This window comes from Eretmochelys imbricata, chromosome 5 (genome assembly GCF_965152235.1).
Source record: "Eretmochelys imbricata isolate rEreImb1 chromosome 5, rEreImb1.hap1, whole genome shotgun sequence".
NCBI classification, from domain to species: Eukaryota; Metazoa; Chordata; order Testudines; family Cheloniidae; genus Eretmochelys; species Eretmochelys imbricata.
This window is the reverse complement of record NC_135576.1, coordinates 30,363,285-30,389,032: the sequence shown is the minus strand read 5'-3', so window position 1 is coordinate 30,389,032 and position 25,748 is coordinate 30,363,285. Positions and strand designations below refer to the sequence as shown.

The 25,748-nt window shown below is 42.6% G+C and overlaps 1 protein-coding gene across 5 annotated transcripts; it reads left to right on the top strand.

The window, feature by feature from the left end:
* Window positions 1-1,280: 1,280 nt before the first annotated feature.
* Window positions 1,281-25,169, top strand: TMEM267 (transmembrane protein 267). 5 transcript variants are annotated; one of them, XM_077816817.1, is made up of 4 exons: window positions 1,281-1,483; window positions 13,082-13,241; window positions 15,421-15,808; window positions 23,209-25,169. In XM_077816817.1, the coding sequence occupies exons 3-4, from the start codon at window positions 15,485-15,487 to the stop codon at window positions 23,542-23,544; spliced, it is 660 nt and encodes a 219-aa protein (XP_077672943.1). In that variant the 5' UTR covers window positions 1,281-1,483; window positions 13,082-13,241; window positions 15,421-15,484; the 3' UTR covers window positions 23,545-25,169. The 5 variants fall into 5 exon arrangements, with proteins under 5 accessions (XP_077672943.1, XP_077672944.1, XP_077672940.1 ...); XM_077816814.1 differs by having other exon boundaries at window positions 1,283-1,483; window positions 13,082-13,236; XM_077816816.1 differs by lacking the exon at window positions 1,281-1,483 and adding an exon at window positions 9,275-12,811 and having other exon boundaries at window positions 13,082-13,236.
* The last annotated feature ends 579 nt before the right edge of the window (window positions 25,170-25,748 follow it).

Genomic DNA, 25,748 nt, shown 5'->3' with positions numbered 1-25,748 from the left:
CCCAGGAACCAATCCCGGTAGCAAACCTCATTCCCTCGCTGACCCCATATCTACTCTAGTGACACCATCCGAGGACCCAGCCACATCAGCCACGCCATCAGAGGCTCATTCACCTGCATGTCTACTAATGTTAAAAATGCCATCATGTGCCAGCAATGCCTCTCTGCCAGGTACGTTGCCCAAACCAGACAGTCCCTACGTAAAATAATAAATGGACACATCAGACATCAGGAATGGTCATACACAAAAGCCAGTGGGAGAACACTTCAATCTTCCTAGACATTCTAAAACAGATTTGAAAGTAGCTATATACTCTAACAAAAAAAACTTCAGAAACAGACTTCAAAGAGAAACAGCAGAACTAAAACTCATTTGCAAATTTAACACCATTAATTTGGGCTTGAAGAGGGACTAGGAGTGGTTGGCTCCTTACAGAAGCAACTTTGCCTCTCCTGGAATTGACACTACCTCATCTATTGTTGGGAGTGGAGTACATCCACCCTGATCAAATTGTCCACTTGTGAGGTAACTCCCTTCTCCATGTGTCAGTATATTTATGTCTGCATCTGTAACTTTCTCTCCATGCATCTGAAGTGAGGTTTTTACCTACTAAAGCTTATGCTCAAATAAATGTTAGGCTTTAAGGTGCCACCAGCCTCCTTGTTGTTTTTGCAGATGTAGATTAAATCTCAGTTAAATTTTTCTTAAGTAGGCTAGGACAATGGAACAAACTGCACCGGGCCGTTAGGGAATCTCCTTTCCTGGAGGGTCTCAGGAGCAGGCTGGGGTGAGCCCTCTCCCTTGGATGGTTTAGACACAACACAGGCTCCACCTTGGCAGGGGCCAGGGTTAGACTGTCTGAGCCTTAGGGGCCTGTCTAACCCTGTCACAAGCTGCTCTTGCTTTTCAGCTAGAAAAAAGCATCTCTGGGGGCTTTTAACTATTGGCTGCCCGGGGGTGCAGCTGGCGATGCGTTTACAGTCCCTGACCTAGGTGTGTCCCCAACGCTAACTGGGCTGGCCTGGGGGCATCCGACGTTGCCACCAGAGGGCCGGAGGCCCTGTCTCCCTTGGCAGCTGGCCACAGGTTTTCCCGCGCCGCGGCAACAGGCGCCGCCCCTCCCCTTCTGCGGCGAGAGCAGGCGCGGCCAGGGCCCCTGGGGGCGGGGGTCCGGGGAGACGCTCAGCGGGTTTCCGGGGGGCCACCCGCAGGCCGGGCACCGCGCCGGGTGGGGCGGCTCCTGCAGGTCGCTCCGCTAGCCGCTATCCCAGAGTGCTCTGTGCCTTTTCGCGGGGGGGAGGGGCCGCCCGCTGCGTCGCTATAGGGATACGTGGGCCCCGCCGTGACTGCCGCCGCCGGCGCCGGCGGCAGCGCCTCCCTGTGAGCCGAGCCGGGCCAGCCCTTGACGCGGGGCGCCGCGCGGAGCGGGAGCCGCCGTCTGAGGAAAAAGGCGGCAGCATCAGGAGCGGCTGGGACGAGAAAGGTCTGCGCTGCTGCCCCGGCGTGAGCGGGGCTGGGGTCAGTTCGGGCGGGGCCTCGTCCCGGCCCACCCCGGCGTTAGGAGGGGGGAGTGGAGGGGCCCTGGCGTCGGTCCAGGCTAGGTTGGGCCGAGGCCCTGGTGTCGGTCCCGGCTGGGGCAGCCGGGGGAGCTGGCGCTTCGCCCCCCCAGACGCTCTCTTGGCTGCGTGGCCTCAGAGACTCAGCGCTGCTGCGGATTCCTCTGCTGCCTTAATTAGGCTCCAGTGTCACGCGCCCTGCCGCAGGGTGAGGGAGGGTTCACACACGCCCCTTCCCTTGACACCAAAAGCTGGGACCCCGTCACAGCCTACTCAGGTTTTGCTCGGAGCAGCCGAGACCGCCTAGTCTAGGGATCTGGGGCAGAGCAAGTGCTGAGCTGCTGCTTCGTCATCGCTAGAGACTAGCGGCATCCGGGACAGCTGGGCTTTAGCTCTGCTCTGTGCAGCCAGGTAGTAGTAGATTTACTGACTGCTCTTCAGAACTGCCTCTGTCAGGCTGATAAACTCTTCCATGTGGAGTCCTCCCCCGCACGCCCAGCCTGGCCATCCCCTGCTTGTTCTGCTACCTGACTTTAGGTGCCTAAAAAGTCATAGGAACAACGCTGTGATCTATAAAGCTGAGTTAAGTACCTAGGCTCCTGAAACAAGGGGGGGTGGCGGGGGGAGAGAGCTAGAGAAGCATCTAACAATATGATCCACAAAAGCTAGGATGCTAAAAGGGGACTTGCCTAAACTAGCCAATCAGAGATGCCAACAACAGGAGCGTGTCCTATACCCTGCTTCTCCCTCCAAGATAGGTGCCTCCCTGCAGCCTGGATTTAGGTGCTTATCTTTGCTAGCTATCCACAAACAAGAACCAGTCGCTGCTGGACAGTCTCTACGTAAAAGAATAAATGGACACAAATCAGATGTCAGGAATCATAACATTCATAAACCAGTCAGAGAACACTTCAATCTCTCTGGTCACTCGATCTCTGACCTAAAAGTTGCAATATTACAACAAAAAGACTTCAAAAACAGACTCCAAGGAGAGACTGTTGAATTGGAATTAATTTGAAAACTGGATACAATTAACTGAGGCTTGAATAGAGACTGGGGGTGGATGAGTCATTACACAAAGGAAAAGGAGTACTTGTGGCACCTTAGCGACTAATCAATTTATTTGAGCATAAGCTTTCCTGAGCTACAGCTCTATTTCCCCATGTTTATTCTCCCCCACCCCTTCCTCCGACGTTCTTGTTAACTGCTGGAAATGGCCCACACTTGACTTCACTACAGAAGGTTTACTCCCCACCCCACCCCCGCTCTCCTGCTGGTAATAGCTCATCTTAAGTGATCAGTCTCCTTATAGTGTGTATGATAACACCCATTTTTTCATGTTCTGTGTGTATATAAATCGCCTCGCTGTATTTTCCACTGAATGCATCCGATGAAGTGAGCTGTAGCTCACGAAAGCTTACGCTCAAATAAATTGGTTCATCTCTAAGGTGCCACAAGTACTCCTTTTCTTTTTCTGAATACAGACTAACACGGCTGCTACTCTGAAACCTGCTTAGAGTTAGGCATATTAGGCACCTAAGCTGTTTCTTACATGAATGAGTTAGGTACCTGCCTCACTCCTCACAAAACAGCTGGAGGAGGTGGTGATACCCACGTTTTGACTTTTTGCCTTGACTTAGAGCACTCATCTGGTATGTAGGAGACAGAGGGGTGGAGAGGATTTGAACAGGGGTCTCCCACCTCTGAGGAGAGAGCTTTAACCGTTGTGCTTTTGGATAATCCAATGTGGGGTTCTTGCTGTCACTACTGTTGAAGCTCTTTCAATATGGATAAATAATGGAAGAGTGATAGGAGCAGGAGGACTGGACCCAGGGTCTTTTCACCGCCCAGGTGCATGTCCAAATTACTGGACTACAGAGAGAGGGGTAAATTGGACCTGGATCTCCCACATCCCTGGTGAGTGCTTTAACCATTGGGCTAAAAATTACAAGATGTACACCATCACCTCCCACTTCTCCTTGCCAAGGAGTTCTCCAGTGGACTCTTTTAAAACAGTGGGCCAGATAAGACTGAACTTTCAGTTCAGTGGGTTTCCTAGAAAATATTTAGGAGGGGAATGCAAATTACCCAGCTCTGGATCCATCCATTTGAAGTTGCAACCTGAGAGGAAACCCATTGTTTGCTGATCACCTGTATCGTGAGGATGAGGTCAGAGCCCTATACTGGATAGAAGAGTGACCCTAAGATTCATGGGTGTGTATGTTCTGAGCTAACAGCTGTTGTGAACTTGTGACCACAGAAAAACCCCTTGTTGGGGTTTGAACAACTGTTCATCAGTCAGAGCCTTTGCTGGAGTTGAGGAGATCTCTGGTAAGGTTATTAGCATGCATCACATGTAGGATCTTTAGTTGTCTTTAATATATTTTCTCTGTAATGCTTTTACCGTAGGAATAAATGTACTTGATTAGAGAGGGCTGTGTGGTAACTTACAACGGTGGCAATTATACTGTTTGTGGCCTCTGAGGAGAAAATCAGAGCAGGCCTGCTTAGTCAGTCTGACTTTGCTGGGAAATTCACAGTATAGGCAGGAAATTGTGCAGCCTGGAAATACCCTGGTTAGGAGACAAAAAGATGCATGCTTCTCTGACCAAGAGAGGTGACAACTGGGGAGCCAGAAGCCCAAGAGCGGACACTCTTGCTGGACCATGGAGGGAGAATACAGTTGCCATGAACTGTTACAGGCACCTCCTTCCGCTCCACCTCCCAGATCTTCAATAGGACTTGATCTGATAGGCATGTTTAGTGGTTGCCTACCAGATCAGGCCCTGCATGTGACTTAGGTGGACAAACATGTATCTTCCCCTATTCGTGAATTGTTCTGGGGCTTAGGCAGGACATAGGCTCCAGGGTGCCTAGAGGGAGACAGCAGATTGCATGTCCCAGGGCACTGAAGTGCCTAAGGAATTTTTACTGCAGAAAATTAGGCTCTAAGTGAGTGTAGGTGTTTACAGGGTTAGGCAGCAGCTAAGGGAGAGTTTCGTGAATTGCAGTGGTGCCACAAACTGGGAGTTTAGGCACCTAAATTGCTTCGTGGATCACACCCCTAAGATCCTACCTATGTTTTGCATATTTCTGATACATCCCACCCCAAGTCGATTACTGCTGTAACTTCTGATTGCAAAGTACATTTTTAATGATGAATGTTTATGTGGAAAAATATAGCAGATTAGATTGTTTTGGGTTTTGATCTCTTGTCCCACTAGGTAATCTCTTGAGAGTTTGCTCCAGTGTCTTGAATATTAATAGTATGTGAATGGGGTAGCTTGTAGAATTTGTTTTTTTAGGCTTGAGACTTAATAGATTTTAATGCCAGAAGGGACGAGTATGATCAAGTCTGACTTCTTGCATAACACAGACAATGGAGTTTTCACCCATTACTTCCTGAATTGAGCCCAATAGCTTGTCATTGAACTAGAGCAGATAGTTTAGAAAAATACCCAGGCTTGATTTTAAAAGTTAGTGATGGAGAATTTACCACATCTCTTTATAATCTATTCCTGTTGTTAATTATCATTGCTATTAAACATGTGTACCTTATTTCCAGTTTCAATTTGTCAAGCCTCAGCTTCCAGCCATTGGGTTTTGTTATGCCTTTGCTGAATTAAAGAACCCTCTAGTCTAGTGTCTGGTATCATCTTCCTATGAACATAAGAATGGCCACACTGGGTCAGACCAAAAGTCCATCTAGCCCAGTATCCTGTCTTCTGACAGTGCCCAATGCCAGGTGCCCCAGAGGGAGTGAACAGAACAGGTAATCTTCAAGTGATCCATCCCATTGCCCATTCCCAGCTTCTGGCAAACAGAGGCTAGGGACACCATCCCTGCCCATCCTGGCTAATAGCCATTGATGGACTTATCCTCCATGAACTTATCTAGTTCTTTTTTGAACCTTGTTATAGTCTTGGACTTCAACATCCTCTGGCAAGGAGTTCCACAGGTTAACTGTGTGTTGTGTGAAAAAATACTTCCTTTTGTTTGTTTTAAATCTTCTGCCTATTAACTTCATTTGGTAATCCCTAGTTCTTGTGTTATGAGAAGAAGTAAATAACACTTCCTTATTTACTTTCTCCACACCTGTCATGATTTTATAGACCTCTATCATATCCCCCCTTAGTAGTCTCTTTTCCAAGCTGAAAAGTCCCAGTCTTATTAATCTCTCCTCATGTGGCGGCCATTCCATACCCCTAATCATTTTTGTTGCCCTTTTCTGAAACTTTTCCAATTCCAATATATCTTTTTTGAGATGGGGCATGTGATGGCCTGGACCCCCAAGGTGTCATCTGGTGTGCTGGGACACCACTGAGTCAGACTATTCTACCCTTTCACCTAGTATTGCTGGGCTTGGCTCCCTAGCCTTTTCCAGCCAAGCACACAGACAGGGACACGCCCAGCTTCACAGAGAGACAGAGATCCGCTCTGGGAAGGCTCAGCTTAAGGTGCTTGCCACAGCACCCAGATGTCTACCCCCCCATTTGGAGTACAAACCCAAAATTATATAAAATGTGCCTCTTCCTTCAATGTGGAGGAGGGTGTACACAGCTTCTGGCCCCCCCCAGCTTAGAAATCACATAAACTAGGTTATATTGTAAACCACAAGTAAATTTAACAACTATAACAGGTGTATTTTAAGTAGTTAAAGAGGTAGCAGACAGAACAAGGCAGATTACTAAGAAAATAAAAATGAGTACTCAAACAGCTTAATACACTAAAGAAACTGGTTACATGCAAGTTCTGATCCTAAATGTGGTTCTAATAATCTTCTTCAGAGGCCAGATGCCCTTCCAGCCTGGGTTCAGTTCTCTTCCTCCAGTTCAGTCTAAAGGCACATCTACACTTGCAAAATTACAGCGCCAGTAGTTACAGCGCTGCTCAGAAAGCACAGAAGGGAAACCGTTGTTGTGTGTTCACACTGACAGCTGCCTGCGCGATAGTGTGTTCACACTTGCAGCGCTATTCAGAGCAGTGCACTCTGGGCAGCTATCCCAGAGAGCACCTCTTTTTCTTTTGCTGCTAAGACTTGTGGGAAGGCGGAGGGGGCTGGGGGACATTCTGGATCCGGTCCCAATGCCCTGTGAAGCATTGCTTTGCATCCCATCAATCCCTGTGCTTCTGTCTGCATTTGGCACCATCTTTCAACGGTTTGTGTACTGCACACTCTGCCTCTTTCAGGCTGCAGGAACAGATCCCAAACTGCTGACCAGAACGCTGGTCGCTCTGACCAACATGTCCCGAGTGGCAGTGGAGTTATTCCTTAAACTACAAAGGCAAGAGGAGTGTGAGACTGATCTCACCACGCATAGTAGTGTAGAGATTGCTTGTGGCATTCACCGAGGTGCTGACCACAGTGGAACACCACTTTTGAGCTTGGGAGACAAGCACTGAGTGGTGGGATCGAATCATGATGCACCTCTGGGATGATGAGCAGTGGCTGCAGAACTTTCACATGAGGAAAGCCACATTCATGGGACTGTGCGATGAGCTCACCCCAGTCCTGCTGCGCAAGGACACAAGAATGAGAGCTGCCCTGTCACTGGAGAAGCACCTGGTGATTGTGCTGTGGAAGCTGGCTACTCCAGACTGCTACTGATCAGTCGCTAACCAGTTCGGAGTGGGAAAGTTGACCGTTGGAGTCGTGTTGATGGAAGTGTGGAGGGCCGTTAATCGCATCCTGCTCCGACAGACCGTGACTCTGGGCAACGTGTGTGACGTGGATGGCTTTGCACAAATGGGCTTCCCTAACTGTGGAGGGGCAATAGATGGCATGCACATTCCAATTCTGGCACCAGACCACCTAGCCACCGAGTACATTAATCGCAAGGGGTATTTCTCAATGGTTCTCCATGCGCTTGTGGGCGTTTCACAGACATTAACGCAGGCTGGTCCAGAAAGATGCATGACACACGCATCTTTCGGAACACTGGCCTGTTCAAGAAGCTGCAAGCAGGGACTTTCTTCCTGGACCGGAAGATCACCGTAGGGGAAGTCGAAATGCCCATTGTGATCCTGGGAGACCTCGCCTACCCTTAATGCCGTGGCTCATGAAGCCATAAACGGGGCAACTTGACAGCAGCAAGGAGCGGTTCAACAACAGGCTGAGAGAGTGCAGAATGACTGTGGACTGTGCATTTGGCCATTTAAAAGCCTGCTAGTGCTGCCTCTATGGGAAGCTGGATATGGCCAATGGCAATATTCCTATGCTTATGCTGTACGCGCCGTAATATTTGTGAAGGGAAGGGTGAAAGCTTCACTCAGGGCTGGACCGCAGAGGCTTAGCACCTGGAGGCTGAGTTTGAACAGCCAGAGACCAGCGCTATTAGAGGGGCATAGCACGGGGCCATAAGGATCAGGGATGCCTTGAGGCAGAAATTTGAAGCTGAAAGCCACTAGTATTTGTTGCTGTGCTCGGGATTGCAGTGTTTGTAATGCTAGGAGGTGACTGTGCACATGATGCAAGAAGGGACCTTAACATTATTTTATGTTGCTTTGCAGTGCTGTTTTTGCTTTCGCTTAATAGAATAAAGATTGCTTTCAAACAAACACAATTCTTTTATTAAAAGACAACAACCGGAGGAGAGAGTCAAATTAAAAAACTCATCGGAAGGGAAGCTCTCAAGAGGAGGAGGATTCTCGGGACAGCTACAGATTTGTGTATGTTCAGGGGATCATACCCAACCTTCTCCTTTGGAGTACAATGCACCCGGTGCTGTACTTCAGCAGGGCCAAACTGCTGAGGGATGGGTGTTGAGTACAGTGGGTAGTGGGAGTCCACACTGCTGGACTGTGAGGAGGGAGGAGTGGAATTCTGCACGTAGAGAGTGGAGCCAGGAGGTTGATAACAGTGTGTTGGCGGTGTGTGTGGGGCACATGGGAAAGAATTTTGCGACAGTGGCTGCAGGAGAGGGCGGGGGCGGAGCTGCTTGGTTCGAAGAGCTAGTATCACCTGGAGTGTGTCCACTTGGCACTCCGTAACTGTTAGGAGCTACTCCGTGGCTTCTTTCTGGTGTGTCGCATTCTCCTTTCGGTCCTTCTTCTCGCTGTCCCGCCATTCCTTCAGTTCCTGTTTCTTGGCAGCTGAGTGCATCATAACCTCATGCAGAAAGTCCTCCTTAGTTCTTCTTGAACGCTTTCTAATTCTCCGCAGCCGTTCTGCCACTGATAAGGGAGGCTGGCCTCCCAAGGTCATCTCTGTGAAGTTTTAAATGCAACATTTTACAGAAGCAGTATTGTTTGCAACAGCGATTCAGTGCTTTAAAACACAGGTAGTACTCTCGCACCTGTCACTAACTGGCTGACCCCAAACAAGCACACATGAGCCACAAGACCCCCAAATGGTGAGTAGCCATAGGGGCAGGGTAAAACACTCTTCCCGGACCCTGCTGTACACTTGGCATGTGGCTCTTGGGGACAGCCAGCATTCTAGGGTGGTTCTGGTAATAATTTCTGTCCCCACACTTTCCACAGGAGGTAATCATTATGGAAAATATTTCGCTGCTGAGGGTGAGCAGGGAATCAAGGGAGGGTCTTCTCCAAGCCTGCGGCTTCCACCCTGGTGCATATGCGGCTAGCCTGTGTGCAGCAATGGTTCCACCCCTCCCCCAGTCACGGCAAAGTGGCATGAGAAAGTTACTGTTAATGGGGCAAGAAACAAAGCAGCTCTGCTGAGGAACCTGCAACAGCAGCAGCAGATTGCCCACTATCTCCACGAGAGTTTCCTGGAGATCTCTGAGGAAGATTCCCATGAAGTGAGGGAGTCTATCAACAGCCTGTTCTGCCGCTCAGACAAGGCATGCGGTGGGAGACAAGCCTGTTTCTTGCAACCCTCCTGCCCCCAACAACTCGCTTCAGCAATTCCCAAAATCAGATCCGCTTACCAGGGGCCTCCTCTCCTGTTTGCACTTTGCCAAGCTCCGACTGCTGTGACTGGCTAGGCTCCTCCGGGGTAGAAAAGAGCTCCTGACTGCATGCATCTCTGGCTTCCGAGTCATCCTCTGTGTCCCCGTCCCCCTCTTCGTCCAAGATTTCCTCCTCGACTGGCACGTCAGCCAACAAAGTATCCACAGAGGCCTTCGCAGTGGAGGTGGGGTAGCCACCAAGTATCATGTCCAGCTCTTTGTAGAACTGGCCACTTGTGGGCACAGCACCAGAGTGGTAATTTGTCTCCTGTGCCCTGTGGTAGGTGTTCCACAGCTCCTTCACTTTTACCCTACACTGCAATGTGTCCCAGTCATGGCCCCTTTTTATCATGCATCGTGAAATCTCTCCGTAAGTATCATAATTCCTACTGCTGGAACGCAGCTGGGACTGCACAGCTTCCTCTCCCCAAATGCTGATGAGGTCCAGGAGCTCGGCATTGCTCCAAGCAGGAGATTGCCTAGTGCGTGGAGGAGGCATGGCAACCTGGGAAGATGTGCTGAGACCACTGCATGCATCACTGAGCAAAGAGGAAGGGGACTTTCAAATTTGCAAAGGAATGTACAGGGTGGGGCTGATGGTTGGTCACCTGGGGGCAGAGCAGTAGAGTTCAAACCAGTGACCAGAGAGGTGAGAACAGGCATTTTGCGACACCTCCCGGAGGCCAACCACAGCGCTGTAATCGCCATGGTGTCTACACTGGCACCGCAGCGCTGTAGCCCCGGCGCAGAAAGCTCTACGCCTCTCGTCGGGGTGGTTTTTTATAGTGCTGCAACTGCACAGTTTCTGCGCACTAAGTGGCTTGGCAGTGTGTACATCTCGGGAGTTACAGCGCTCAAAGCTGCTTCAGTGCGCAGAAACTTGCCAGTGTAGATGGTGCCTTAGTTGTTTCCAGCCCTCTTGGGTGGGGTAGCAGGGGAGAACTGACCACCAGGATTACCTCACTCCCTACCCTTAAATAGGATTTGCATAAGGCGGGAGTCCTTTGTTTCCTAGTTTGACACACACACCCCCCCGGCTTGTTGTGGAAAAGTACAGAATTCAAGATGGGTTCCAGTATCGGGTGACATGATCACCTGCCTCTGTAGGATCCCTAAAAAGAAAAAGAGTACAGTGGCACTTTTTTGGTTCTCTTACTATGTTTTTAAATTTGTGGTATACATTTAAGTTGAGCCTCTATTATGGTATCTTTAAAAAGTTTCCATGCAGCTTGCAGGGATTTCACTTTTTGCACTGTACCTTTTAATTTCTTTTTAACTAACTTTCATTTTTGTGTAGTCCCCCTTTCTGAAATTAAATGCTACAGTGTTGGGCTGCTGTAGTGTTTTCCCCGCCACAGGGATGTTAAATTTAATTATATTATGATCACTGTTACTAAGCGGTCCAGCTATATTAGCTATCCTCCAGTCATTTGGTACAGAAGCTGATTTAAATGACAGGTTACAGACTACAGTTAGTAGTGCTGCAATTTCACGTTTGCGGTCCCAGGCAGGCTGCGAAGAGCTCCAAAGGGTCTCTCAGAACTGGGTGACTAGGCAACAAAATGGCAGATGAAAGAGCCCTAAATGCCCACAGGCCTACTATACTGCAATGCATATCAGGCTTGACACATTCACTACACCCAACATAAGTATCATACTATGTGTCTAAAATGTAGCATGTGAGGTATCATATGTAAACTGGTGACATGCTGGTTCCAGAAATGATTGTGTGATGTATGTACACGTTGAGTACAAAGAGTTATGCATGTGTGCTGGAAATACGTTCTTTAAATGCATTTGGGAGGCAATGCATTAACCCATCCTGCCCTAGACAAAAGAATACGGATTCACCTGTCTGTCTTAATTATAGGCAGAGGACAAAAAAAGTACATTACAGATGTAATCAGGGTCTGAATGAGCTCTCCCCTGACAGCTAGTTCGGGAAGGGGAGAGACTTCAGGAGCAAACTGTATTTACACAGACACACCTACTCTGTGTAGGTATCTAGCAGATAGGAGTGGTGTAGCTCCAAGCTTTGGCTGGTGTTGGGTTACAAATCACTTTAGTATGGCATGCAGGGGTAGAGAAATGTTATCAATGTTAACTTCATTGTATGACTAAAGGGGAGCAGAACTGTGCTGAACTTGTCCCAGTAGAGATGTCATCCTCAGCTGAACGGAACTTGTAAATCAGGGGCTCGAATGCCAGACCCCTGTGAGAGTAAGAGGGGTGGGGATAGGTGTCCCAGCCAGGAGGTATGGCCTCTCCTATGGGCCACCAGTCTGTTCTTTCCCACTGTTCAAAGATAGAGCTAATTAGGCGCCTTTTGTTATGTCAAAGTGCTCAAATGAGAACTGAAATCACTTTTGGTGGGGCAGTGTTTCTGTCCAGTCTGCAAAGAGCTGAAAATCACTAAGAGACTGATATGCAGAGGTCACAGCAGAGAGTCAGGAGGCAACAGAAGATAACTGACAATCAGCCAATGAACGAGCGGCTGGCGAGTCGGTAGGTGAACGAGCGGCTGGCGAGGTGGCTGGCCAGAGCAAGTGTTCGGATGGCAGAGCAAGCAAGGTGCCTTCTTCCCAGGTGGGAAGTGAACTCACACAGGTGCACCTCTGAACCCTGGATCCTCACTGACCAAGGACAACAACTGTGAGTGGAGTGTGGTGAGGGATCAGAGAGGGGCACAGAAAAGGAACTTTTGGTTGTAGAACTCAAGAACATGAGACAGAAGGCACTGCCCTACGCACTCTGGGGTGAGTGTCCTCCTCACAGTTTCATGATTATGAATTCTGCTTGTGGCATTTTCCCTAATTAATGTCAGGTGATGTCCTTCCTTTCATTAAAAGTTTCTTTTCCACACTCAGACTCTGTGATTGTGAGTGCGGAAGTATTGCCTCTAAGAGGTGCCGTGGGGTGGTGTGTAATTTTCCCAGGTTACTGGGTATGGGCTTGAGCCAGTTCTGTGTTGTATTGTTCAAGAGGAACCCTTAGATATTGAACGCGGCCCTTGTTGCTGCTGGCTCCACCTGGCAGAAGGATTACACATACAAGGTAAACAAAGCAATCAAATTATCAAGAAATGGAGGAAGGAGTTTACTGAGACCGGGGGCCGAGTCTGCACCTCCAGGAAGTCTTCCTGGCTCTTGAGACAGAGATAATGGACTCTGGAAAATATAAGAAGAAGCAAAGAGATAATGGACTCTGGAAAATATAAGAAGAAGCAAAAAGATGTTCTAGTTATACAACACTTATGGGACAAAAGAGGCCCAAAGTTCTTGGAATCTGTGAAAGGTGGATCCTTCAACCATGTGGGCTGAAGTCTCTGGGAACTGACTATCGGTGAGTAATTGCCTGAGACCAGGATTATAATCTATTAAATTTTGTATACTAGAAAGCATGTTTTGTTTGTAACCAGACCTATCTCTTTTGTTCTTGGTTAGTATCACTTAAATTCTGTTCTTCATTAATAAATTTATTCTAGTTTCATTACAAAACAGTCTCATTGCTGTGTATTAAAGTGTGGTGTGAGTCTTCACCTAACCTAACAGGCTGTTGTGTACACTGTCTCTTTGGAGTGAATGAATTTAATTATTTTTCTGTGTGTCACAGTGAGCGGGCCTGGACACTGCAGAAAGACATCTCTCAGGAACTGGTATTCATTGATTATCACCTACAAGGCCAGGTTTAAACTAGCAGAATCTTGGAGTTTGCTGGTGTGGGGCTACCCCACAGTCTAATCTCCAGCAGAGCTCTCACCTGCTGAGGTAAGGTAGCTTACAGTTCTGGATGTTCTGAATATAATGTCATGAAATGTCAAATTAGTGTGAAATGGGCACTTGTGTTTTAAATGGGAGGGTTTCCTCTGTAGCAAGTTATCTGTTTTCCTGAGTGCCTTCTATCTTTAACTAACGATCAATTATAAAAAATGTTAAGTTTTGTTGATATCCAGAGTCTTTTACAGGTCATCTGTGGTCTAGTTTATGTCATTTCTCATTTGGTGATCATATTTGTTTAGGAACTTATCAGGTAAAAGTTTGGTGAATGGGGATGTTGGGGTTTCTTCCATATTTTGATTTTCTGTTCTGTGCTCATATATATTTTGTAAAACATTTGTAAAGCTTCTGTGCTATGTGAGTGCTTACTGTTACTTGGTTTGATTTGTGCAAAGACAGGACCAGCTGTCTGTGCTTACTGGGATTTGACTGTTTATGTATTTCCTTACCTCTGTAGTCAGAAGTAGGGAGTGTGAATATCCCAAAATGATTTGAGTACAGCAAGCAGGTGCAAATGCTATAATCTGTGGACTGTAAGCCAAATTTGCTATTGAAGTAAGTTGACGCAACTGCAATGAAGTAAATAGAGATATGTCCACTTACTCCAACTGTGCATGCATGCATATGTATGTACGTACAAAGAGCTTTTAATGTCTCTTAATGAACTCTTCCTAAACAGGAGTCCTGTGCATGGTATATTGTGAGCTGAGACAACATCCAATCTGACATGGAAATCAAATAGAAGTGGTCTTTTTAACTATATTTCTCCAGTTTTCCAGCTCTTCTCCCCTACCCTCCACGCTGTGCGAACCACTTCTTTAATAAGTGCTGCTACTTGGTTGGCTAGGAAAAGGTTTGGGAGATGCTGGGGTCACTTGTTTCTTAAACTGGAAAAAAAAATGGAATTTAATTCTTCAAAGTGTGATGTTTTAAATTATGAATCTTTAAAAAAGTACAAAGACATGCTGCAGAAAATAGTTCATGTTACATGATTACTCTGAAGGGGTACAGTCATGGTTAACAGGCTCTAAACTTGACCTACTTTTTCTCATCTCTATGCAAAGTTCATGTATTATTCATTCTTTTTTCAAATGAATGCTTCAATGAACTTTTTTCTTTAAAAATGAATGTCTGGCATATGAAGCACTTTTGGACAATCTTACAATACACTTGCATGTGCTTAGGATGGAAGAAATATTTGTTAAGAAAATTTATTTCAGTTTCAACTTTTGTTCGGTTTATAATAAAGAACTTATTTGCAATCATGAAAAATTTCATAACAATGTCTTTCAAAAATCATTTTTAAGGGCACCACTTAACATGAGTATGAAAATAAATTGTCTTATTCAATTAAAAAAAAATTTATTTACCAAAAAAATAATGTAGAAGAAAGGACTTTGTGCTTATCAAAGCTTTACTGCATTATAAGGAGATAGCAACCATCATGTAAAGAGTGCATTTTAAATAGAAAATATGCTTTGAAACTAATGTGTTCCCACAGATTTTTGAAATAATACAGGAGCATAACTATCAGATGTTTAGAACTAAGACTGTGTTCTCAGAGGCAGTTTTGTTATATATGTATGCTAACAAATTGCAGGGGGGAAACAGGTGTGTGTGCATTATATAAAAATATTTCTAGAGGTGAAAGAGGCTGCATAAAAAACTTCCCATAGTAGTGAAAGACTGCAAGTTGTGATGTGAAATTCAAAGCATAAAAAGCTCTGAGGTTTTGAGGATCTAATCAACCCCAGAATCAAAACAACTTGGCTACAAAGTAGAGGCATTAATGTGGTGAAAATCCTGATATGAAAGGAAGGGGAAATCTCGGAATAAGTCTGGTATATGATTGGATATAATTCTCAGATTTTGTTTTATGAAATTGGAAATGTCAAAAGATAGTCAATGCATGAGTGTACTAAAGTGTGTGTTTGTTCTCATTAAAACAGCACACAATTTTTGATTCAGATCCAATTTTTGATTCAGATCCATACTGTTTGGGTCAATGAATTAAGTTAATTGTACTTAGTATTTCTGGAGAATCTTAGATTTTGAGCAATGAGTTTGCTATTAGGATATGTTTTATTACAGCTGCAGATATAGTTGAGTTTAACAAGTATTTAGTGCTGGTTGCCACATTTCTTCATTAAGACTTTTCTCTTTGATAATTTACAGAATGACTGAAGATTAAAAGGATAATGGGCTGCGTGTATCCTGATGGCATCTTGTGTACAGTGACATGTTACTTGCTATGGCATCTGAGACTGAAAAGGCTCATGCTCTTCTCCAAACTTTCAGCACAGCTTCAGTTATTTCCAGTTTAGGATTGGGAATGTTCTGCTTCATAGCAGACCGACTTCTGCAGTTCCCTTTCATTCAGCAACACGACTGGCTCCGAGCTCTCTCTGATAATGGAGTGCACGGTGTGGTGGGAGTATGGTCCTGGGTGATAGTGATTGGGCTCAGGAAGAAGAGTGACTTTAGTGAAGTCATTTTAGCTGGTTTCCTCTCTTCTGTCATTGATGTGGACCATTTTTTTCTTGCTCACTCCCTTTCATTACAGGTAAGCAAGATAGATCAAAGTTCACTTTGTTTTCTTAATTATTTTTGCATTTCCACCTACTTCTAAACACTATCAGCTCTTGGAGCCTAAACTTTGCAGTCAGAGGTCTCATTGTCTTGATGTGTTTAATTGGTTACAAAATGTTTTTAAAACATATATAAAAAGCTATATTTTATGTTAAAATTCATTTACATCTCACTGCATATTTTTTTTTTAAGTTTAAAGGCCCAATGTGGCATTTTTTCTGCCTTTTTAAAAAAAGTGTAGTATCAGATGTAGATATTTAAGTTCTGGAGACTCTCTACATGTAGCTCCTAACATTTGTATATCACTCGCTTTATTAGCCAAGTTACACTTTTGTGTGTAGCTTCATACACTTTGTGTCTATTTAAATGAGATTGTTCCTTTTTTTCTTTTAGAATAAGTAGTAAAAGCAGCCAGATGACAGAACGTCCAACTGTTATTTAGTTTAAATAAGATTGACTGTGAAATAAGAATAGGCATTGACAGGTTGAAAATTAAGCCTAGCTAGGGCTCTGTTTTGCACCTGCAGAAGGAAGTGTGGGGGTGGGGGGGGAGGTGTAAATAATTACAGGCGAATTTTAGGACCACAGCTATTTGTAGCCATATAAAGTCACTTGTGTGTTGCAATTATTTGTGCTTGCAAATTGTGGAGGAAAAATGGAGACCAGCATTTGAAAAATCTCACTCCTAACAATTTGATGTTCATAGCCAACTACCATTAGGAGGTACTCAAGAAGCAGTTAGAAAAGGAGTACTAGTGGCACCTTAGAGACTAACCAATTTATTTGAGCATAAGCTTTCGTGAGCTACAGCGTGGAGAGAACCAGATTTGAGTGTTCTGTGTAACACATAAGTTAAAGCTAATAAAAAGTAAAGAACAATATAAAAATGTTTCAACTTGGGAAAAATTGAATTTTCTAAATTAAATTTGTAAGGAAGTTTTTGTGTAAAAGGCACTATTATTCGTAACAGAGATTTTAAAATCATACTTGTGATTTAAAGTGTTGTACCTCCTATTCTTACAAGATATACCTACAATTGCTATAAATGAAAGATTAGAGAGGGAAATCTCAGTTTTTTCAGTTTGTGTACTTTGTGCATCTGACTGTACTCTTTGGATAGTCAGTTTCCCCTTTTGTTTCTGTGGGACTTTCATATAACAGAAAAGGCAGAACACTTTTGAATTTTAAATAGAAAAATATTTTAAAACCACAAAATTGCCAGAGGACACTTAACTCATTATTTGAAACTGACTAGTTTTCAGGTTGTCCATGTCCCAAAAAGTTTAACCAGAATTTATTTTAATGAATACTTGTCATCTGTTCATCCACTTGTTTTTAAAAAACTGCTTTGTATATGTGAGTCACTAAATACTAATTATTTTTAAAACCTAGTATTTTTTCTTTTTTTAAAATCTATTCGCTATCCTGAGGCTTTTTTTTTCTCAACAGGAATATTCTGAAAATAAGCCTTTTCTTAACTATTTCCAGTAGATGGCAAAATTTCACCAATAGTATGTCAGTGCAAAAAAGATAATATTTGCATGTACAGTACTCCAGCTTGTACTATCATTCCTGTTTTCAACTACAGTACTCTGCTTGAACCTACTTTTGTGAATGATTATACTTTATTTTTTTAAATGCATTTATTGTTTGAAATTTTGTATTAAACATGGACATTAATTTTCTTGCTGTTAGTTTGTAGTCTAGTAAAATAGTATGTTTTTTTCAAATTCCAACTCTGACAGTCATTATTATGAAAATTCAACACCCAGTGTTACAATAGATAGTGAAAAACAGTATGCTTATGAAAGGATTGTGACAAGAACAATTGTTTCTTTAGCTACGGTATAGAGGAACTATATTAAGACTTTTCACCTCAAGATTTGAATAATGAAAAGTACCTGCACTAATGAAGAAAGGAATAAAGAATAACATCCTTTGACACCAGTAAGATGTCATATTGTTCATTTCTTTCTTCAACATAAATCTGTAGGACCTAATCCTACACTTGAAGTCAGTGGTCACTTTACCATTAACTTCAGCAGTAGCATGATAATGTATTTTCTTCTCTGTTAGAAATGGGCACTTCTGAAGTACTTAAAAGTATCTAAGAAATCCTTTTATTCATTCTTGTTACAAAATTTTACTTTTAAGTAGCACATTTCATTCTCTAGATAAGTCAGAGTAATGAGTTAAGTATTAATAATAGAGTAACTGTAGTTAAATGGATTAGTCATGGAGAATTTTGCTCAGTAGGTTTATCATTTACTACTATTAAAATGTGCCTTGGATAGTTGAGACTGTCCAGGTTGCCTATTGATGGACAGCTACTCAGTTTAACATTTCGTATGTAGGACAGGAATTCTTACAATGGAATAGCCTTTACTTTTAGCACTGTGATGTCAGCACTTGGAATGAGCCCACACTCTGGTATGAGATCCTTTTACACTAAAGATTTGAATCAACAAAAATTACAAACATGATTTTTTCATTTAGGAATGGATCAGTTCTGTGTAGCATTGTTATCCCCTTTTTGACAAGAGCAGTTTCCAAAATTCAGGATCTTTCAAGTTATTTTTGTTAGGAAGAGAAATTGTTGATGGAATCATATATTTCTTGGATGCAGTTCTGTTCATTTACAAAGAATGTACCAAGTCCTGTTTCACTGAACACAATAGGAATCAGAAAAGAGTTTCTCTACTTACAGTTCCAAGCCTAGTTTCCGCCATCACTGTATTCTAAAAGCATGTTCTGTACTGTATCCAAAAAGTTTTCTCTGTAGGCTTTTTCTCAGGGCTATGGTCCCAGTGCTTGTTCTGGATGTCTCCTTGGCTGTCTGCTCCTTCTCTGTGTCTTTCTGTGTATTTTTCTGTCATGCTCACACCCAGCTCCACCAGTCAATCCCCTAGTTCCTGCATTCACTGTATCAGTCCCCAGGGAAATCCCTTGGGTCACACGGTTCAGCTTCTACACAGACTTTACCATGTGCCTGTGTTTTGGGTGGTGCTCCCATAGTTTCACCTGTCTGGTTTCATAAATGAGATCAGTGGTTCTTTACACTTATCTATGAATGAAAGGTGGCTGTTACACCACCAGTTTCAACAAGACTTAGCCCAGCCTATAACAATTATATATGAAATAAACTTTTATTACTTCTAGGGCTGTAAAGCGATTAAAAAAATTAATCGCGATTAAACAATAATAGAATACCAGTTATTTAAATATTTTAGATGTTTTCTACATTTTCAAATATACTGATTTCAATCACAAAACAGAATACAGTACTCGCTTTATAGTTATTTTTATTACAAATATTTGCACTGTACTAAACAAAAGAAATATTATTTTTCAATTCACCTATTGCAAGTACTGTAGTGCAATCTCTTTATCATGAAAGTTGGACTTACAAATGTGGAATTATGTACAAAAAACCTGCATTCTAAAGTAAAACAGTGTCAAACTTTAGCAACTACATGTCCACTCAGTCATACTACTTCTTCAGCCAATTGCTCAGAAAAACAAGTTTGTTTACATTTGCAGGAGATAGTGCTGCCTGCTTCTTGTTTACAATGTCACCTGAAAGTGAGAACAGGCGTTCAATGGCACTGTTGTAGCTGGCATTGCAATATATTTATGTGCCAGATGCACTAAAGATTCATATGTCCCTTCATGCTTTGACCACCATTCCAGAGGACATGCATCCATGCTCATGATGGGTTCTGCTCAATAACGAAAGTAGTGCGGACCGACGCATGTTCATTTTCATCATCTGAGTCAGATGCCACCAGCAGAAGGTTGATTTTATTTTTTTGATGTTTCAGGTTCTGTAGTTTCCACATCAGAGTGTTGCTCTTTTAAGACTTCTGAAAGCATGCTCCACACCTCATCTCTCTCAGATTTTGGAAAGCACTTCAGATTCTTAAACCTTGGGTCGAGTGCTGTAGCTATCTTAAGAAATCTCACATTGGTACCTTCTTTGTGTTTTGTCAAATCTGCAATGAAAGTGTTCTTAAAACGAACAACATGTGCTGGGTCATCATCCGAGGCCATTATAATGTGAAATATATAGCAGAATGCATGTAAAACAGAGCAGGAGACATACGGTTCTCCCCCTATCAGCATAGAAGCATGTCCTCTGGAATGGTGGCCGAAGCATGAAGGGGCATACGAATGTTTAGCATATCTGGCACGTAAATACCTTGCAATGCCAGCTACAGAAGTGCCATGCAAACGACTGTTCTCACTTTCAGGTGACATTGTATATAAGAACCAGGCAGCTTATTTCCCATAAATGTAAACAAACTTGTTCGTCTTACTTCTTGTTCAGACGGTCACTAGGACTGAGTAGACTTATTGGTGCTAAAGTTTTGCATTGTTTTGTTTTTGAGTGCAGTAACGTAACAAAAAAAACGCTACATCTGTAAGTTGCGCTACAGTACTTGTATGAGGTGAATAGAAAAATACTATTTCTTTATCATTTTTACAGTGCAAATATTTGTATTCAAAAAATAATAAATTGAGCACTGTACATTTTATATTCTGTTATAATTTAAATCCAATATTTTTGAAAATATAGAAACATATTTAATACATTTCAATTGGTATTCCATTGTTTAAGAGTGTGATTAAAACTGTGATTAATCGACAGCCCTAATTTTTTCTGTTAATTCCATTGTATAATCATTTATGGATTAAATCAGTATGAATCCGGATCCTGCAGCTTTGTTCTCCATAACCATCAAACCTACTCTGGATCTTTAGCTTAACAAGAAATAAGCCCCCTCACCCTGAAAGGCCCAATATGCTTGCTGCCAGCTCTGTGTCACTCTTTCCTAAAGATGTCTGCTAGTATTCCCGTTAGTGCTTCTGTCTGGTTTTATGGGAACAAAATCAGCAGTAATAAGGGTACTTTGTTCAACAATGGTCCCTGCTGTTTCCTTCCTCATCACCCCTTCCCACCCTATATCCTCTTCTGCTGATGCCTTCACATGCAAGCTTCTTCTGTAGGAAACTGGTCATGTTGATGAGATCACACAGTACAGCCTACTCTTTCTTGATCACCACAAAACACTAAATAACTTGATAGGAGCAGTGCCAGCAGATCGAGGGAAGTGATTATTCCCCTCCATTCGGCACTGGTGAGGCCACATCTGGAGTATTGCGTCCAGTTTTGAGCCCTCCACTACAGAAAGGATGTAGACAAATTGGAGAGAGTCCAGTGGAGGGCAACGAAAATGATCAGGGGGCTGGGTCACATGATTTACGAGGAGAGGCTGAGGAGACTGGGCTTGTTTAGTCTGCACAAGAGAGGAGTGAGGGGGGATTTGATATCCGCTTTCAACTACCTGAAGGGGGGTTCCAAAGAGGATGGAGCTCGGCCATTCTCAGTGGTGGCAGATGACAGAACAAGGAGCAATGGTCTCAAGTTGCAGTGGGGGAGGTTTAGGTTGGATTTAGGAAACACTATTTCACTAGGAAGGTGGTGAAGCACTAGAATGGGTTACCTAGGGAGGTGGTGGAATCTCCATCCTTAGAGGTTTTTAAGACCTGGCTTGACAAGGCCCTGGCTGGGATGATTTATTTGGTGTTGGTCCTGCTTTGAGCAGGGGGAGCAGGGGTTTGGACTAGATAACCTCCTGAGGTCTCTTCCAACCCAAATCTTCTATGATTGTAGGATAACTGATCAGCTTTTGCTAGTGGTCTGTGTGCATGTGGACAAAGGTTCTTTGGAACCTTGCCACTACCATTTGTTATATAGAAAAAAGAATAATCTTGCTACTGAAGGGCTGACAGTCACATGGCAAGACAAAGTTTCTATTTTTTTAACTTGCTCTGAAGTCTTGAATAGTATCGTTTTTATTTTCTATTTAAATTTGTTGAGTGCCCGTCTTGGACTTTTGTGTGCAATTACATTCTATAAAAGCAATTATAAAAATTAATAGATTTTTGAGAGCTCCTTAAATCAAAGTACGGAGACTCTGTATTGAAGTGTACATCTGTGTTAGCTTTATTGATCATGTTTTAACCTACATGGATAGTCACAAAGCAATGATTAACTCCCAAACTCCTATCCCAGCATACTGTGAGCTCTATGCAAAACTTGGGAAAGATTCTCTGTGGGTAGTTTCTTTTTTAGTTGTTCCAAAATCCTCTTCAGGAATTCGGAGGGGTTATACACAAGGCATTCCATTAGAGTGAACACATCCTGCCTTGTTAATAAGTTCTACCTGAATTCATGTTGCAGCCAGTCAGTGAAGATGCAAATCCTTGCTTCCGGATTGCGTGAGAGATCAGTAGTTCTTTTGAACAGCTATTTTTCTTTCCCTTTTAGAATATTAAAAAATTGCTATGCTAAAGAAATGTGTGGCTGCACACGTAACGGAGAAAGTTTTAGGTATTTCTAATAGGCACATTTGCAATGTCTTCCCCAGTACATACATACATGGTGAACATTTATTGATCCTCTTGTGACAAATAGGCCACTTGATCTCACCTTAAGCAAAATCTCACACTTTTATTATTCTGTCTTGACAAATACCTCAACAGAAGCCAATATCCACTTGTTACTGAACTGAGTTAATATTAAGCAAATTCAATGTGATGGTTATTAGCCAACAATTGATCGTAAAAAATGTAATGTTGACCTTAACAATACATGTAAACAATTTTTAGCATTTGAAAATGTTCTTTGTCCATAAACAAGGAATACTGAGACAAGAAGACAGCCAAAATGAGCTGGTGGGTGTTTTTAATTGGATTTTATTCATTTTGCTTTGTTAGAAATTATTACTATGATTAAATAAGGTATATCTAATATTGACAAATTAATAGATTTCAGCACAGTAAATTTAATTTAATGCAAGATGCGTTTGGGTGGTTTTTTTAAATAGTATATTGTACAGTTGTGTATTTCCTGTTTGTTTTATATGCTGTATATTGAATTCCACCACAGCAGCATATTGGATAAGAACAAAAAGAAAAGGAGTACTTGTGGCACCTTAGAGACTAACCAATTTATTTGAGCATACGCTTTCGTGAGCTACAGCTCACTTCATCGGATGCATCATGCATAGCTGTAGCTCACGAAAGCTTATGCTCACGAAAGCTTATGCTCAAATACATTGGTTAGTCTCTAAGGTGCCACAAGTACTCCTTTTCTTTTTGCGAATACAGACTAACACGGATAAGAACAGTTATCTCAAATCTTGAGAGGGAGAAATTAATAAAGATAATAGGAAAAACAGCTTTTATTTGCACTTCTGTGGGAAACAAATGGTTTTTGTTCACTTGATATTTTATCTGTAAACATCCAAGAAGCATTTTTACCTTGTCATGATGGTGCTGGTTGCCAACTGTATTTTTTCCTTTCCACAGGCTGCTCTGACTCTTCCACAAAGACCACTTCTTCATTGTTCTACTGTGATTCCTGTTGTGGCTGTGACATTAAAATTTATTATGCACCTTTTCAGGCTTAAGGACTCATGGTGCTTTCTTCCCTGGATGTTGTGTATATCCTGGACTTCTCACCATGTCCGTGATGGAATTCGTCATGGCCTTTGGATCTGTCCATTTGGAAAAACTGCTCCCTTGCCATACTGGCTTTATGTGGCAATCACAGCATCTTTACCTCATCTGTGTTCATTTGTTATGTATTTAACAGGTACTGGAGAACTAATGTCTATAAAACATGGAATTCGCATTGATGTCTAAGGATAATAGTCCTTGGAAGTCACTTGTTTTAAAGATTACAGAGAAGCTGATCCCTGTGCATTCCTCATGATTTCTAAATTAGGCAATCTGAAGCCACGGAGCCATTTATAATTCCAGAATTGATTATTTGTGGCTACAGAAATCTGTTGTCTGAAAGGTGTTGATGTAATTTCCAGACATCCTCATCTGTAGTGTTCAATGTCAGTTCTGTAATAGCTAATTAATATATAAAATTCAGTCATTCCTAAATATTTAAATTTCCTCCTCCTGCCATTATCTCTGCTATAGTAGTGCCATTCCTCTGGTCACCCTCCACTTTGGGAAATATGCTCTCTCTTTGAGCACCAACTTTCTTTCTATAATTAACATTTGCACAGCACTTTGAAGATGTAAAGCACTACAAAAGTGCTAAGTATTAGTAATAATTCAGTGCTGTATATCACTTCTGAGAAATATCTAACAGCGGTTTTTTGTAACTTGTTAGTTTACCCCAGTTGAGTCTAACTTCTTGTACTCAGCTGGCTGGAAAAATAGTGCTGTTTGTTTTTTCAGGATGTGCTACTGATTGTCTGGGAACACTTAAGTTTGAACAGTGACTGCTATTTAGTAAAAAGAAAAGGAGTACTTGTGGCACCTTAGAGACTAACAAATTTATTTGAGCATAAGCTTTCGTGAGCTACAGCGATCAGGTAAGGTGAGCGTCCTGCTGGTAATAGCTCACCTTACCTGATCACTCTCGTTACAGTGTGTATGGTAATACCCATTGTTTCATGTTCTCTGTGTATATAAATCTCCCCACTGTATTTTCCACTGAATGCATCCGATGAAGTGAGCTGTAGCTCACGAAAGCTTATGCTCAAATAAATTTGTTAGTCTCTAAGGTGCCACAAGTACTCCTTTTCTTTTTGCAGATACAGACTACCACGGCTGCTACTCTGAAACCTGCTATTTAGTAAAATGTTTTCCAAGTACTGCTCTTGCATAGTTGCCTGATACTCAATTTCCAAACAACTCTTATCTGGGATTTTTGGTTAGAAAAGAGAAAACAATTAGTTTAGGAGTACTGTGTCTGTGACATTACAGAAGGTTTGCAAAAAGAAAAGGAGTACTTGTGGCACTTTACAGACTAACCAAGGTTTGCATTATTTAATACTAATAAATATTAATTTAATATTTAAACAATTGTGTTAAAGGCTTATTTGCTGCAGGAAAGTATGAGCTTTAAAGAATTTTCAGTTAAATCCTAAGAAAATTGAAATGTCTCCAGAAATATAGCTATTGTACTAAGAGTTTACTACTGTATCTATTACCTGTTACTGTGAAGCTTTTTTAGCTGCAGCAGCTTCTACTAAATATATTGTTCCTCTACTTAAAAACAAAAGCACCTCATTATACTGAAATGTTATTATTTTATGCTGGTAAAACGCAACTTTTGTGTGTGGCAAATTCATGAAAATGGCAGGAATGTGAACCATGAGCTTATTCAAAGTAACCTTTTTCATTCTGTAGAAATCTCTCAGAAAATCCCCAAAACAGAACTGTGTGTGTTAGGTTTTAGTGGATATCATTGTAAGTTGTGAAATATTTGCATCAACCTCTTTCTTAAAAACTCTTAAAACAACAAATTCCAATTTATTTATAGGAGTAAGGATCCAGATTCTTGGCTGGTGTAAGTTAGTGACTTCAGTGGAGCTATACCAACTTACACCACCTGAAGATCTAGCCTGCGGAGATGTTTTTATGGAAGAGAAACTGTAGAGTTGGATTTGTTTAAAATAATAGGAACAAAGGGAAAAGAAAAACTTCTGTATTTTGTGCATTTTAGAGCTCTCTAACTTTACCTCTGCTATTACTGACTCATGGGGGGCTGCATAGACCTGTGCTATTCAGCTGTGCCTACTGCACCCCATTCTAAAGAGTTACTTCCCACCAGTCTTTTCTCTCAGAAGCAGAAGACTCAGCACCACTTGAGTATCATATGGTAATTAGGCTTATGGGAAGAGTGTTGATGCAGTTAATCTGCTTAGCATGAAACCTAAAGGTCTTAAAGTGAGTACCCTCCTTAGAAAGAAAATTTGAGGGAGCAGTATGGCATGAAAAGAGGAAGCTTCTTTAGGGGTGCTTTGCGCAGCATGTGAATCTTTCCCTTTTACATGCAACAAATGCTGCAATGGGCGGAGGATATCAAAGGCAGGGGGAGGCTG